Here is a 13,668-nt window from a genome sequence, read left to right as displayed (position 1 = left end):
ACACCCCTGGTTTACCAGTCACTGGGGAACATGGGTGGGAGGGTGCTGTTGCACTCATATCCTCCTTGTGGGTTTCCTGTGGGCAGCTGGTTGGCCACTGTGTGAACGCTGGACTACATGGACCCTTGGTCTGATCCAGTAGGGTTTTTATATTCTTAAATGCTCTCAGGCCTGGCCTGACCTGGCGATAGTTGAAACTAGGCCTCAATTGTGGGGAAAGGCCCCAAGCTGCTAAATGGACACTTAAGACCATCAGAAGAGCCCTGCTATATCAGACTAAGAAGAGTCGATCTAGTTTTTAACAGGAATCGGCCAGATGCTTCCAGGAAAGCCAACAATCTGTGTGTGAGAGCAGTGATCTTCCCTTGCACCTGGTGTTTAGAGGCATACTGCCTCTGAACATGGACGTTCTCTACCTCTGAGCCAATCTGACCTTGGTGGTGACCTTTTGGACAGCTAGGAGGTGACCTGGCAGGGATAGTGGAGGGATTGCTCTCAGTGATGTGGGTACTGGTTTTTGGTTTCAAGTTCATCCACCAGACAGACCCATGACCAGTACCTAAGAAATTATACTTCCACTGCTTCCTATGAACTTTGCTAGTGAGTGCCCTTCTGAGGAGGACTCATAAGCTGATGGATCAGACTAGAGCCTCGCTGGAACTATTTGCTCAGATTAGTTCCCTCCTGCTATTTACTGTCAAATCTGAGGTATTAAGATCCTTGGGGCAGGGACCTGTTTTTTGGGTGATGGTGGGATTTCACATGATGTAAAGCAGCAGACTCATACTCTCCAACACTTCACAAAAATAACAGGGATGCGCTTGTAACACCACAATTCTCATACTGAGGACCACTGCTGGAGCTCTGCACACGCACACATTCAACTCTGCTGCCGATATGCTGTATTGGTTTACCAGTGAACAGGGTGTTAGTTCTTTAGCTTAGCTGTCTACTAGAAAATCCAAGTTGTCCCTCAACAGGGAGAATTGTTAATAGTTCAAAATATATCTCAGCAATTGCGGGGTGTGAAATAGCTGTCAGAACTCTGCAGGGAGCCTTCATTAGTGACAGGTGCTTTCATTTACACACATGTGCACTGGAGGCAAGATGTGCTCCAAGATTTAATGCTTAGAGCCTCTAGAGAGGACAACTCTTGCAATTCCCCTCCACAATTTAGCAAAAATAGGGACAGTGGTTTACAAGGGACAGTTGAAGTGCATGTGAAGGTTATGAATAATAATGGAGAGGGGCAGGAATGGGAGCAATTTGGGCCCAAACTGCACTTGACAGTGGCAGGCCCTTATTTTCAAGAATGGGTCTGCAAAATCACATCTCATGTGGGCCCTTGCAGTTCAGAGCATCACTCTTAATACCTGCAGGTTGTCCTCCAAAATCCTTTCTCTCCCTCCAACCCCCTCTTTAGATATGATTGGGGCAGACCAACATTTGACAACTGGTTTGCCACTGTCACACATAATTTGAGGCCTCAGGATACTCTAAACGAGTGTTTATGACCAAAGAGCAGCTTCACCTGGGAGGGGGGTGAGCATGTCCTCCCCCGCCGTCCCCCACTGTACCCAAAGACCTGCCAAGTGTCAATGTCACCTTCTGATGATACACTATGTTAGCCTTCCCCAACCTGCTACCTTCCAGATGTGTTGGCCTACAGCTGTGCTGGCTGGGGGATTCTGAGAGTTGTAGTCCAACACATCTGGCAGGCGCCAGTTTGGGCAAAGTTGCATGATGTCTTGTACAGATGGCACTGCCCACATACTTAGTTTGAGCTGAAGCCATTTCTTGGATCCTTGGTTCACTGCCCCACTTCAGAGGGATATGATCGACGTGGGAATTGTTCAGAGGGAATCCAGCCTTCTGAATCTGGCTCAGCCCCAAAGTTTGGCGAACCCAAACTTCACATGCCACTGGTTAAACAGCGCTTGGTGCCTTTTGTGTTGATCTGGGGGGTATTGTGTGTGATTTAACATCTTCAGTCAAGACCCACAGAATCTGAAGCAAATGATGACTGAGCAACACCTTGTCCTTTAAAGGGTGTGAGAAGTTTGAAGAATTCCTACTTTGAACCACGTTACATCTTACTCATCCCAATGAGCAAAGAAAAATACGGAGGTCACCTGCGAAGGAAGGGGCTGTTCAGTAGGCCAGAGATCGATGAAGCCGTCTGTAGGGTGGACATGTACATCAAAGTGAATCAGGATTTCCCAGGGTTCTTTGATGCCGTCATCAGCATAGGTTAGTGAGTCCCTTTCAAAATTGATTCTCCTGTATTAGAGTGGTGACAATGAATTCTTCCTTTGATACAAACGAAAGAAGCAGAGTTTATGGCGACCAGCCAAACAATTCCATAGCAAGCAGTATAACCTTTCAGTTTTCCTCTCCTGCATGATATACTAATGGAGTTAAAAGTGAGTTTCCAGGACATACACCAACATCCAAATGATCTGGGCAGGTGCTGTCAAGAGCCTCAAGGGCAAGAACATAAGAAGTCTCCCTTGGGTCAGACTCAGTGGTCCACCAAGTTCAGCATCTCGACTCCTGACAGCGGTGGGCTTCTGTGGGAAGTTCTGGCAGCAAGACCAGGCACTACAGTGTCTGCATCACCCAAAAGATATAAGAAAGGAGATCCATACTGCCTTCATTTGAATCAACTGCAATTCCTCGAACCTTCATGTGGTGGGAAAGAACCAGTGTAGTGTAGAGGGGAGATGGTTGGAATAGAGTGGGGAGACTTGCATTAAAACCCTCACTTAGCCATGAAAGTCACTGGGTGCCTTGGCCAGTCACTGTCTCACCTACCTCACAGAACTGTTGTGAGGATAAAATTGGGGGGGATTATATACACTACCTTGAGATCAGTGGAGGCTGGTAGCTCTGTTGTTGGTGGGGTAGTGAATCCGCTCCTGGTTTCAGTCAGAACCAGTCAGAACTGGTTCTGTCTGAAACCAGGAGCGGATTCACTACCCTACTGACACTGGAGCCACCAGACTGCACTGCTTAAGCTTCTTGGAAGAAAGGCAAGATAGGAATGTAATAAATAAAGAGCAGTGAAAGTACATAGAAAATTAAATGCAACAGGCAGGCTAGAGGCTCCACTTCGTTGCAGTGCTTTGAAATAAGTGTGCCTCCTCCTCCTCCTGAACATCCCTTTGCTTACTGGATTGAGCCTGCTTCTTCCGTGAGCTGCTGGAAAAGCTCTCCAGGGGAATCTTTAAAAAGAAAAGCATGTTGAGGCTGCTGGTTAGTGTGGCAAGGAAGAGGGCAGGAGAGAACGTACAAGCCAGCATTTGGCCGATGAGTACAGTTGGCCTGGTGTACGCAGAACAAGCATTTTGGAAACTCCGTGCTCCAAATAATGCTATCCAGGTGGCAGAACATAAAGCAATAGTTGCTCCCTATTCAGATTACACTTGCTGGAGAGGTGGTAATTGGGCGATTTGAAGGAACAGCAAGAAGAGAAATGCAGACTTGACCAGAATGAAGAGGGCAACACTGAACAGATCTTAGAGACAAAGGTGCATATTTGATTTTTGGACCCGGCCAGAGCTGACGCAACGATGCAGGGCCCACTGGGCCTTTATAGGAATGACCTAGGATGTAGTGTTGGGCTAGTAAATCTCCTGGGCCTTTAAAAGCCATGTAGTATTCAGAAATCAAGAGGTGCAGCTCCTCCCACTACTATATCTCCCTGGCAGAGAAGCCTGTACTGGTTAGACTTCTCCCACAACCTCTTTAAAGGTATAGGAGCCCTTCCTCCCCATAGTTAAACAATATGCAGCTCATTTTCTACTTTGGGGATAGAGGACGTAATGCTTCCAGAGCGCTGCAAGAAAAGAAAGGCTGTAACTTGTGTGCCTTTTACATCTTAGATAAGTAGGATTCACCTGTTGAATGTCTCATCTGTCCATTTCTGCCCATTGCACGTGTTTAAGAGCTCAGGAATTCTTGTTGAACTTTTTTGATATTATCTTTGGAGAGGACATGATTACATCAAAGAACTGCAGCAAATGGGAGACCCTAATCTTGCCTACTTCATTTAGGTTTTCCCCATTAATTTGTATGTATTCCCGCCATTCTTGCTTTGTACATGGAGAATTCTACCAAATGCAGCTGGGGAGCACACATTCCACGGGAGAAACGTTGAGCCCCATCTCCTCCGTATAATTGGCTGTCACTGATAGGGGCAGGGACAAAGTTTGATGATCTAAATATGTAAGAAGAGCCCTGCTGGATCAGACAAAATGCCCATCTAGTCTGGCATCTTGCTTCACGCAGTGGCCAGCCTCTGGGAAACCCACAAGCAGGAAATGAGGACAAGAGCCCTCTTCCACTGCTGTTCCCCAGAAACTAGTCATTCGGAGGCATACTGCCTCTGAACCTGGAGGGTGCCATCATGACGAGTAGCCATTGATAGCCTTGCCTCCATTAATTTGTCTTTGCCTGTTTTAAAGCCATCTCAAGCTGGTAGCCAACGGGGTGAAGCTACCATCTGTGGGATTACAACGGAATGTCTCTAAGTCAGAATCCCCCCTAAATGTAACAATAGTTGCTACAATAATTATCCCCTTTTAAAGCCATCTCTAGCTGGTAGCCATCACCACATCGTGTTGTAGTGGATTCCACAAGGTGCCCTGTTACAGCAGGAAACGTAAGATTGCCCTGAGCCGTAGATGCAGTGCAAGTGGGCAAAAGGTACATTAGGAAAGCGAGCTGTGGAGCTGGCTTCACCATATTTTTGTTTCACCTGGGAGCGTAGACCACCTCTTACCATGTGCGACTCTTCTCTTTCTCTCCAAATGGCCACTCCTTCACGCTCTTCAGATGACTATGATGAAGCCTTCACCAACCTGAGCTGCCTCATTGAGGAGTTCCTGGGGCTAAAACAGCCTTCAGAAGCTGAGGTCACAGTTCCTGCACCGGGCAGCAATCTCCTTTCAGGTATGAAGCAAAGCACTGCCAGTGTGCCAGCCGCGTGGTTACCTGGCAGCCACATAGCGTGTGGGGAGTGAAATGGAAAGTCACCATCTGTAGCTTTGTCCTTCAGGTCTTTGCTCTTTGGAGCTCCTGAAGTAGCTAGACGTGCAGGGGATTTCGGCTTTGAACTAGGCATTGTTATCACATGGGTGAAAATGCCCTATACCAGCTTCCCCAACTTGGCGCCCTCCAGATGTGTGGAATGCAACTCCCTGCATTCCCGGGAGGTGCAGTCTGACACATCTGGGGGGCACCAGGTTGAGGAAAGTTGCCTGTGCCATGGTGGGCTCACTCCCATAGAAGAGGTTAAGAAGGAGTGTTTGTGCATGAGATGCAGTTTCTTCCTACGAGCATCTGGCTAGTGAAATTTCAAAGCTCAGGGCTGGCTCGAGGTTAGAGGGAGCCCCAGGCAAAGTGCCTTCCTATGACCCCTCCCTCAACCTCAGTGGGCTTCCTGGCAGCTTCACTACTGGTGGTGGACATCATCATCATCATCATCATCATTATTAACAACCACTTAATATATTAAAATCCCTAAGGGGTTCACATTAAAATACAACATAACAATATAACAGACCAGATAAAATAATAAATACAGCATTAAAAACATGACAGTACTATAACAATAACAACAGGGTAGTAACAGAGTCCCTCAGATGTCAGGGAAAGCTTGTGTGAATGGGTGTGTTTCAAGAGACCACTGCTTCTGCCTTTCGAAGAATGTTCCAAAGGGTAGGTGCCATCTCTGAGAAGGCCTGCCTATGTACCGCTACCCTGTGACATTCTGTCGGCCGCAAAACGACCAGAATGTCTAAAGTGGGGTATGTATAAGGGAAGATGGTCAGCTAGGTATCTTGGTCCCAAGTTGTTTGTTGGTCAACAGCAAAAACTTGAACACAGTTCAGTAGCCAACAGGCAGCCAGTGCAGTTACAGGTGTAATACGGGTATAGCAAGGTGCTCCACTGAGCATCCCTGCCGCTGCATTCAGCACTAGCCGCAGGAGCAGCACCAGGTTCTGTGACAGGTGGCCACCAGCCAACCACCATTTTGAATTTCCCACAATGCTCTGACAGTTCTGCTTCAGGACATTGTGGTAAATTTTAAGTGGCGAGGGCCTCCCTGACAACCGCCGCTGACACCAGATCAGCTCTGCCAATGTACTGTGCAGGTGGTTGGGCCCATCTCCAGCACTTGTAGGCGCTGCCAGGGTGCTTGTGCCTCAGCAGCTGCCCAAAGAGTCCTTGCAGTGATGCCAGCCCTGGGGCAGCCCCACATTCTGTAGCCCTGGTAACTTTGGGGGCCATCCTTGTTTCTGTGCCTCCCCACATCCAGCTGCAGCCATGTCTCTGGAGTGGGGAAATGCATAATATGATGATGTCACAACATGGGCTAGTGTGCCTAAGCATCTCAGGGAGAAACTCATTAGGCAGCTGCCATTTCAGTGGCCGGCCCATGTCAGGTGGAACATTTAGTTCTCTCCTGATAGACTGCATCCAGGTGTCCTATCTTGGAAGGTGCCCAAAACAGTTGATTCTCACTATGTTGTGGAATGTCAGTTGTCATATTATTTTCAGCAAAATGATCTTGCTGGAGGAAGCCTGGGCTAAATCTGTCTCTAGTCTTCTAGAGCAGTGGTGGGTAGAAGGTAGATCTCCAGATGTTTTGGACTTCAACTCCCAGAAGCCCCTGCCAGCATGGCCAATGGTCAGGAATGCTGAGAGTTGGTCCAAAAAACATTTGGAGATCTACTTTCTTGTTCTAGAGGCAGGAATTGATATGGAACTGGAGACCAGAAGGAGGCATTCATCCTTCGATCCCAGATTGTTATATGTACACCAGGAGCAGGGAGTCCATTTTTACACCAAGGGCCACATTCCCTCGGGGTCTGCAGGCTGGCCATGGGTGGTGCCAGAGCCACCCCTCCCCCACTCCCTTTCTTTCTTAAAATCATCACCACCCCACACTCTTTCTCCGTCTTACACACTCTCACCCTGTTCACACTTCATGCACACGCTTTCCCCCAATTCCTCAGCGTACATCCTAACTGTGGGGGAGGGATTCTCATTTCAATGGCAACTGGGGCAGGAAGGGTTAATCCTCCCCGCATGCTGTGATCCCAGTGGGAATTTTACACACACACACACACACACACCCTGGGAAAAAAGCTCCCATTAAACATGACCGGGAGCCTTTTTCTAAGCCTGATTCCCACATGTGTGTGTGTGTGGAGTGGGGGGGATTCTCACTGGGAGCACAGCACTAGGAGAGGATTAACTCCCCCCTCATGTGTTGTGATTGTGACATGAAACACACACACACACACACTTGGTGGGGCACAGTAGGAGGTGTGGGTGTGGGTGGGAGGTTGGACCTTGGAGGAAAGGCTGGTGGACTGGATGGAAAGACCCCACAGGCGAGGACTGGCCGACAATTCCTCATCCCTAATCTACACCATGGATTGCTGGCATAGTACTATAGTGGGATGGGATGGCATTTCTTGGTCCTTTTATTTTTGTTCCAACAAGGAAAATCACAATTTTTGCTGAATAGCTGAATCCAGAAATGGTTGGTCTGCAGAAAACAACAACACAAAATGGTAGGAATTTATGGAAGATGGGAGGCAAGAGCAGGTGTGAGCAGGAATTTGTAGAAGAGTAGGCTGCAGATGCGGGAGTAGGAATTGCAGAAATTTGTGGATGATGGGAGGCAGGAGCAGATGAGAGTTTGTAAGAGCATGTGGAAGTAGGGGAGCAGGTGAGGGACTCAGATCAAAGACAGCAAGAGCACGAAATAGGAGAATGAGGATAAAACACCTGGCTGGGAGAAGATGCATGGTGGAGGCCCATAGGCATACCAGGAGACAGAGGACTGAGACAAGTTGGAAGAGATACAAGGAATGTAAGTGGCATGTGCGCGGCTTTCAGAGCTTTCAGGCTTTGATCCTTGCTCTAAGTGATGCTGTGACTAGTTTCACTGCTGCCAGAAGGCCCCAGTTTGAGGGCTGCATCTCCTGACAGAGCCCCAGCAGAAAGTCTTCTTCAAAAGAGGCCTTTAGTGGGCATGTGAGCCCAAAGTTTACAAAACCCAAACTGTTCTTTTAAATGCATGATTGAGGAGAGCAAAGAAGTACACAAGTTCCTTTGCCTCATCATTGTGTGTTATGCCATAAACCATCTGACGTTCCTTGAAGGAGCTCTTAATGTCCTCTAATGTCTTGCCATGCTGTCAATTTGCATTTCTTTGCCAGTCGCAGCAACTTCATTAAGAGTGCTGAGTTTGGGCAATTCCGCTTTCCATAAAAGTAACTTTAAAATTTACTATGCTTCATTAAATTCATTTAGAGCTTCATTTGTAGGTGTTTCAAATAAATGTAATGATCCTATTTTGGAAGAGAGAACTTCTTTCTTTATGGATGAGGCTTTAAAAAAAATCTTGCCTCAAGCTTGACTCTTAATATGAACATTTGCAATAAGATTGTAATAGGGGAGATTGGTTGTTTGATATAATGGAAGGCTATTTCATTTTTTTCTCATTTTTTTTTAATGAACATACATCCAAGAGCTTTTGTTAATAGGCAGGGCAGAGCAGAGACACTGGGAGAGGTGGAAATGGAGATCAAGGGAGAGATTAAGGTTGTATAATTGTTGCCTGTGGTCACCTCTAGCCCAAGCTGTTTTGGTGCTGGAAAATCTAAATGACTTTTAGAAATTGCATTCCCCTGCCTGAGCCCCACTGATACGTGTGTGTATAGTTTCTGTTCATTTTAATGGGGCTTGGACAGTAGAACTTCAAGGTGATTGTGCCCAGGACAGCCCAAGCATTGGGGGGGTGAATGGGTCAACTTTCTTGGGGACCAGGGCTCCAAGGGGGCCTGGCTGCTGGACTTCAAGCCCAGCACAAGAGGGGAAAATGTGGCTAATTGTAGATCATGCCTGAGGATATTTAAATTTACTTTCTGTACGGGGTGTCCAGATCTTGTATGACTTGCTGGAGTTAATGGAAGCCATGTTAGAAGAGAGCAAGCAACCTTCTCAAGAATTTCATATCCCAGAGTTCCTTAGTTGTTCCTGCATCTAGCATTTCCTATGCACAGGAAGGTAGAATCAAAAGCATGTCTCAGCCAACTGAGACATCCTTTTGATTCCTCCTCTGGGGACACTGAGACCTCAGAGGAGCAAGTGGTACTGTTAGGATTAACAGCCTTTGGAACATATGTGGGTCAATGACTTAGGCCTCTCTGCTTTCCCAGGGGCATAGATCCCAAGGACAGGAAACCATGTCTAAAGGTCATGTGTCAGTTCACTCATGTTTTATTAATGTGCCATATCTGGCTATAAATACAAATCAGGCAGTAAGAAACAGAAGGAACTTAAAACAAAGGGAACTGGAGGAGGCTAAAGCACAATGTTCAGTTCTTCATTCTTTTTCCTGAAACAGACAAACGGACAGGGAAGTGGGGCTCATGTTAGCATGTTATACTGGGCCTAGGGAAATTATGCTTGTGCTACACTCACTTTCAACATCTAACTGTGTTTACAGTGGCTGATACCATGTAAAGACATTTACCATTGTCTGAAAGCTCATTCAGATGTTACCCTGGCAGCATGTTTGCTGATGGGATCTGGGCCCTTAAATGTGCCATTAGCTGCTTCTTCGAAGTAGTGTCCCTTTGGGTTCAGTTAATTTCCAGCAACAAGTTTGGCAGCCTTATGATTCAAGATCCCCATAGCAATTCCATCAGCAAGAGAATGACTGGGTTCAGACAACATGATAGCCCACATTCAAGGGTTAAGTATCGGTTGAGTGTGTGTTGTTGAACTGTGGGTTGTTGTTGAAATGTGGGTTATTGTGTTGTCTGAACCCAGCCATGCTAACAAACCATGGTTTGTTAACCACGAACAACCCATGAAGAGAACCCATGGTTTGTTGATGGGTTGTGAATGGTTGGTTGTCTGTGGTTTGTTATCGCTGCTAGGTTCAGACAACACAATAACCCACGGTTCAACAACAACCCACACTCAGGCCATACTCAACCCCTGAGTGTGGGTTATCATGTTTTCTGAACACAGCCAATGTCTGAATCAGCCTTTAGTGAACTGGTGCAGTGTCAGATTGAAGCACAGAATATGTATTGTCGAATTAAACAAACCAGCTTTATCAGTTTGTCAGAAAAATCCCAGCAGTAATGGACAAAAGCTTAATCTCCTTTGATATCAACCTCCCCCAACCTTCAAAGACTTTTATAACATCTTAGCAGCTGAGTTGGAGGGAAGGAGATGTTTCAGACAGAGTCTGGGGAGCTTAGAAGAAGCAGGGGACCAAAGGGAACTTGCATGCAATGGATGCAGGGGGATGCCGAAAGAGCAGTGCGGGCTTCCATGGCCTGAGCCAAGGGGGAAGAGGAGGCAGCAGGTGATGAGAAGCAGCGGGGCTAGGAAAGGAGGAGTGGAGGAAGCAGAGGATCAAGGGGGGGGGGAGCCAGGGTACAAAGGAAGGGGGCTTAAGAGGGAAGGGGCCGGAATCAGCTCAAAATCTTACTAAATAAAATGTCAAGATGATATAAATCAGCAAACAAATAACTTGAAACCTGAAAACAAGGAATTTTAAAACAGAAAGAAAGATCAGCTCAGCTCAACACAAGAGCTTCAGTGGGGGTTGCTTGTGACACTTTAAAATAAAGTGGCAAGAGGTCATTTCTTTGGAGGTAAGTAGGAATCTTCTGGGGATCGCTACAGCCTACCTCTACTCTAACATGGGGACATACGGCATTTATTCTGGATGTAATGGCTCAAAGTTTGTGCAGAGAGCACAAAGAATGAATGAGCTGCATTTTTTTCTGTGGAGCCAGTAAACACATTAATTTTTTTTGCCAGCCTTGTTAAGATTATCTGCTCTTTTGTAGCTCCAAGTGAAACATCCTCAGCAATTCTGAAAACAACTGATGTCAAAGGTACTGATGGAGTGGCACCGTCGCCCACTCCCAATGAATTTTTGGACTCCTCAGCCAAAAATTACACTGCCGTAATATCAGCCAAACTTTCAGCACAGAAAACACCCGTGGTAAGTAATGGGGGAAGTGTTCCCATAATCAATCATACCTAAAATCATGGTTTCCCAAAATGGGCACTGATGAAAATAAAGGTAAGTCCGTATAATTTTCTTCAAAGGCCATTGAAGTGGAAGAAAGGCAGCTTAAAGATGAGTTCTGCCCTGGCCAGGGTTCAAGAGCACAGGAGCCGCTTAGAACAAAGGACCTCCAAGGGGGGAACCTCAGTAGTCCAAAACCCCTTGCTGACATATGGGTTGTCCAATTGGTTCTTCAAGTAGTTGGACAGAGAGTCCCCACAACCCTTTACTTTGTGTGGATTTAGGCAGGGTCTGCTCAGCACCTCTGTGGAGGACTTGTAGTTCCTGCCCATGGCTCATTTGGGAAGCCTGCTAATTCTTGGAGATCCTCATCCAAAACCTCTTAAGTCCGTTTGTTAGATTTTGAATGTGCATATGGCTATCAGATGCAGATACATTTCAAAACCTCTGTTTTGAATTTGAAGGCTACAAGTTGCATTTAATCATTTTAATTTATATTTCAGTCTCAAGTTGAGCTAGTTTTCTTGGTGGTTTGGGGATGGTTTTCAGTTGTATTAATGTTTGTTATGGTCCCTCTCTCAGAGGGAGATAGCAAGTGTCAGGGGCCTGATTGGACAGGGACCCTGGACCTGATTGGACAGGGAGTACAATCAGGGCACTTGTGAGGTCATAGAGATGATGTCAGGGGCAACCAGACCTTAAAGTAAATTTGACCAATGGGACACCTACTAAACCTGGCAGAAGCTTGCAAGAACTTTCCTCCAGCCCTGTGACCTGCGATTCTTTCACTAGAGTTGCCAGAGACAGCATTATACCTTCAGGGTTGGATCCAGGGCAATCCTGTACATATCTACTGAGAAGTAAATTTCACTGAGTTCAGTCTGACGTACTCTCAGGTAAGCGTGTTTAGGATTGCAGTCAGGCAGACCAGTCATAAGAGTGGCTAGTGAGAAGCCAGCCAGGGCAGAAGATGTGTGTTGTTGAGGGCTGGGGGGTCACTGGGCTTTTCAGTCTGGTGGATCCATCTATTTCCAAATCCACCCCCCACACACATTGACAGCAATGGGGGGGGGGGTAGAAATTAGTTATGCCAGCTCTAGGACTTATGGGGCTGAATTGGGGCCATCTAGGGCGTATAGCCCTAGATGGCCCCAATTCAGCCCCATAAGTCCTAGAGCTGGCATAACTAATTTCTACCCCCCCCCCATTGCTGTCAATGTGTGGAGCACCCACAGAACGCTGCATTTTGGGCCACTCTGCCAGCTACTACGACAGCAGCACCTGCCCAAGTGCCACAGGGACCTCCACTGTGGCGGTACTCCCTCCCCCACTGGTGGCAATCCTCTCCACCCGTGGAGACGAATGCACCAGTGCGCCATCCTAGCTCCTTCCAGCTGCCAACACTCAGGGGCTAGCATTGTGCTCCAAGTTAGTCATGTTTTAAGTCCCTTTTAATTCAATGGGAACTACATGCAGTTGACTTAGTCTGGATCCAACCCTTGGAGTGTGTTCTCCCCCACCGCGTTATGTCCCCTTGTAAGTATCCTCCATTACCTTGCAGTGCCGCTACATTACCTTTTTCTCATCTGCCACCATTTGGGCTTGGACTGGAGATGCAAGTCGCCTTGGTTTTTAGAAGAATCTTACTTCTAGAGGTTTCCCCTCTTTGTGTGGCTGTTTTCCGCCAAGGGACAGCTTGGGAAGGAGTACAGTGCAACACAAGCATCCCTGTATCCACACATTTAAATCTGAACATCACATTGGGGTGGGAGGTACCTTATGGGACTTGAGTACTGTGGTTGCTTTAAATGTTCCCCAAAGGCTGGGGCTTCCTCCCCACCTCCATTTGCTGACCCTTTAAGGGCACACTTGACCTCAGGTGGCAAACCAGCTGGAGAAGGGGGCACCGCTCATTGGCAGAGCCGGAGCTTTGCATGCTGAGGCGCCACAGCTCCATCCCAGTTAAAGCATCACAAGCAGTGGGGAAAGACTCCCATCTGAGCTTCTGGAGCATCACTGCCAGACAGAATAGACAGTCCTGGATAGATGGACCAATAGTTCAACTTGGCATAGGGCAGGCAGGTTTATATCACTGGTGTGCTGGGAAAAACAATCGCTTTTCTTTAGGGGAAGGGCCACAGCTGAGTGGTAGAGCACACGTTTTGCATTCAGAAGATCCCAGGTTCGACCCCTGGCTTCTCCGCTTAAAAGGATAAGGTAGCAGGGAATAGTAAAGACCTTACCTGAGACCCTGGAGGGCCACTGTAGACAGTACTGGACTAGATGGATCAATAGCCCAACCTGGTAAAAGGCAGCTTCCTATGTTCCTATGCACTTAATACTTTGGATGACAATTCACAGGAGCAAGAGAAGAAATCTAATGGGGTGGGGGAAAATGCCATTCTAGAATGATGGTGTCATAATGCTGAAACTCCGCTCAGCAGGCCTGGCACGTGTGGAGTTATTACCTTCATACCTTATTGCTAAGGCGATTGAGTCCCATTTTCTGATGTCTGGAGTTACAGCTCCAGATGGAGAAGAGAAGCCGAAAACCTATCCGCTACCCACCGATTAGCAAACGGCTTTCATTA

At 47.1% G+C, this 13,668-nt stretch overlaps 1 protein-coding gene across 4 annotated transcripts in view; it reads left to right on the top strand.

Annotated features, from left to right (window-relative positions):
- LRGUK (leucine rich repeats and guanylate kinase domain containing) overlaps positions 1-13,668 on the top strand; it is a 91,369-nt gene that overhangs the window by 54,742 nt on the left and 22,959 nt on the right. For all 4 annotated transcript variants that reach the window (XM_084809041.1, XM_084809039.1, XM_084809040.1 and 1 more), the window contains 3 exons: positions 2,049-2,250; positions 4,837-4,953; positions 10,893-11,050. In XM_084809041.1, coding sequence (XP_084665167.1) covers positions 2,049-2,250; positions 4,837-4,953; positions 10,893-11,050 — 477 coding nt within the window. The remainder of the gene's footprint in view (positions 1-2,048; positions 2,251-4,836; positions 4,954-10,892; positions 11,051-13,668) is intronic.

This window comes from Heloderma suspectum, chromosome 7 (genome assembly GCF_057233095.1).
Source record: "Heloderma suspectum isolate Gila_16-S chromosome 7, 16-S_ref, whole genome shotgun sequence".
In the NCBI taxonomy this organism is placed as follows: domain Eukaryota; kingdom Metazoa; phylum Chordata; class Lepidosauria; order Squamata; family Helodermatidae; genus Heloderma; species Heloderma suspectum.
Note: the sequence above shows the minus strand (reverse complement) of the source record. Positions and strands in the feature narration are given on the sequence as shown.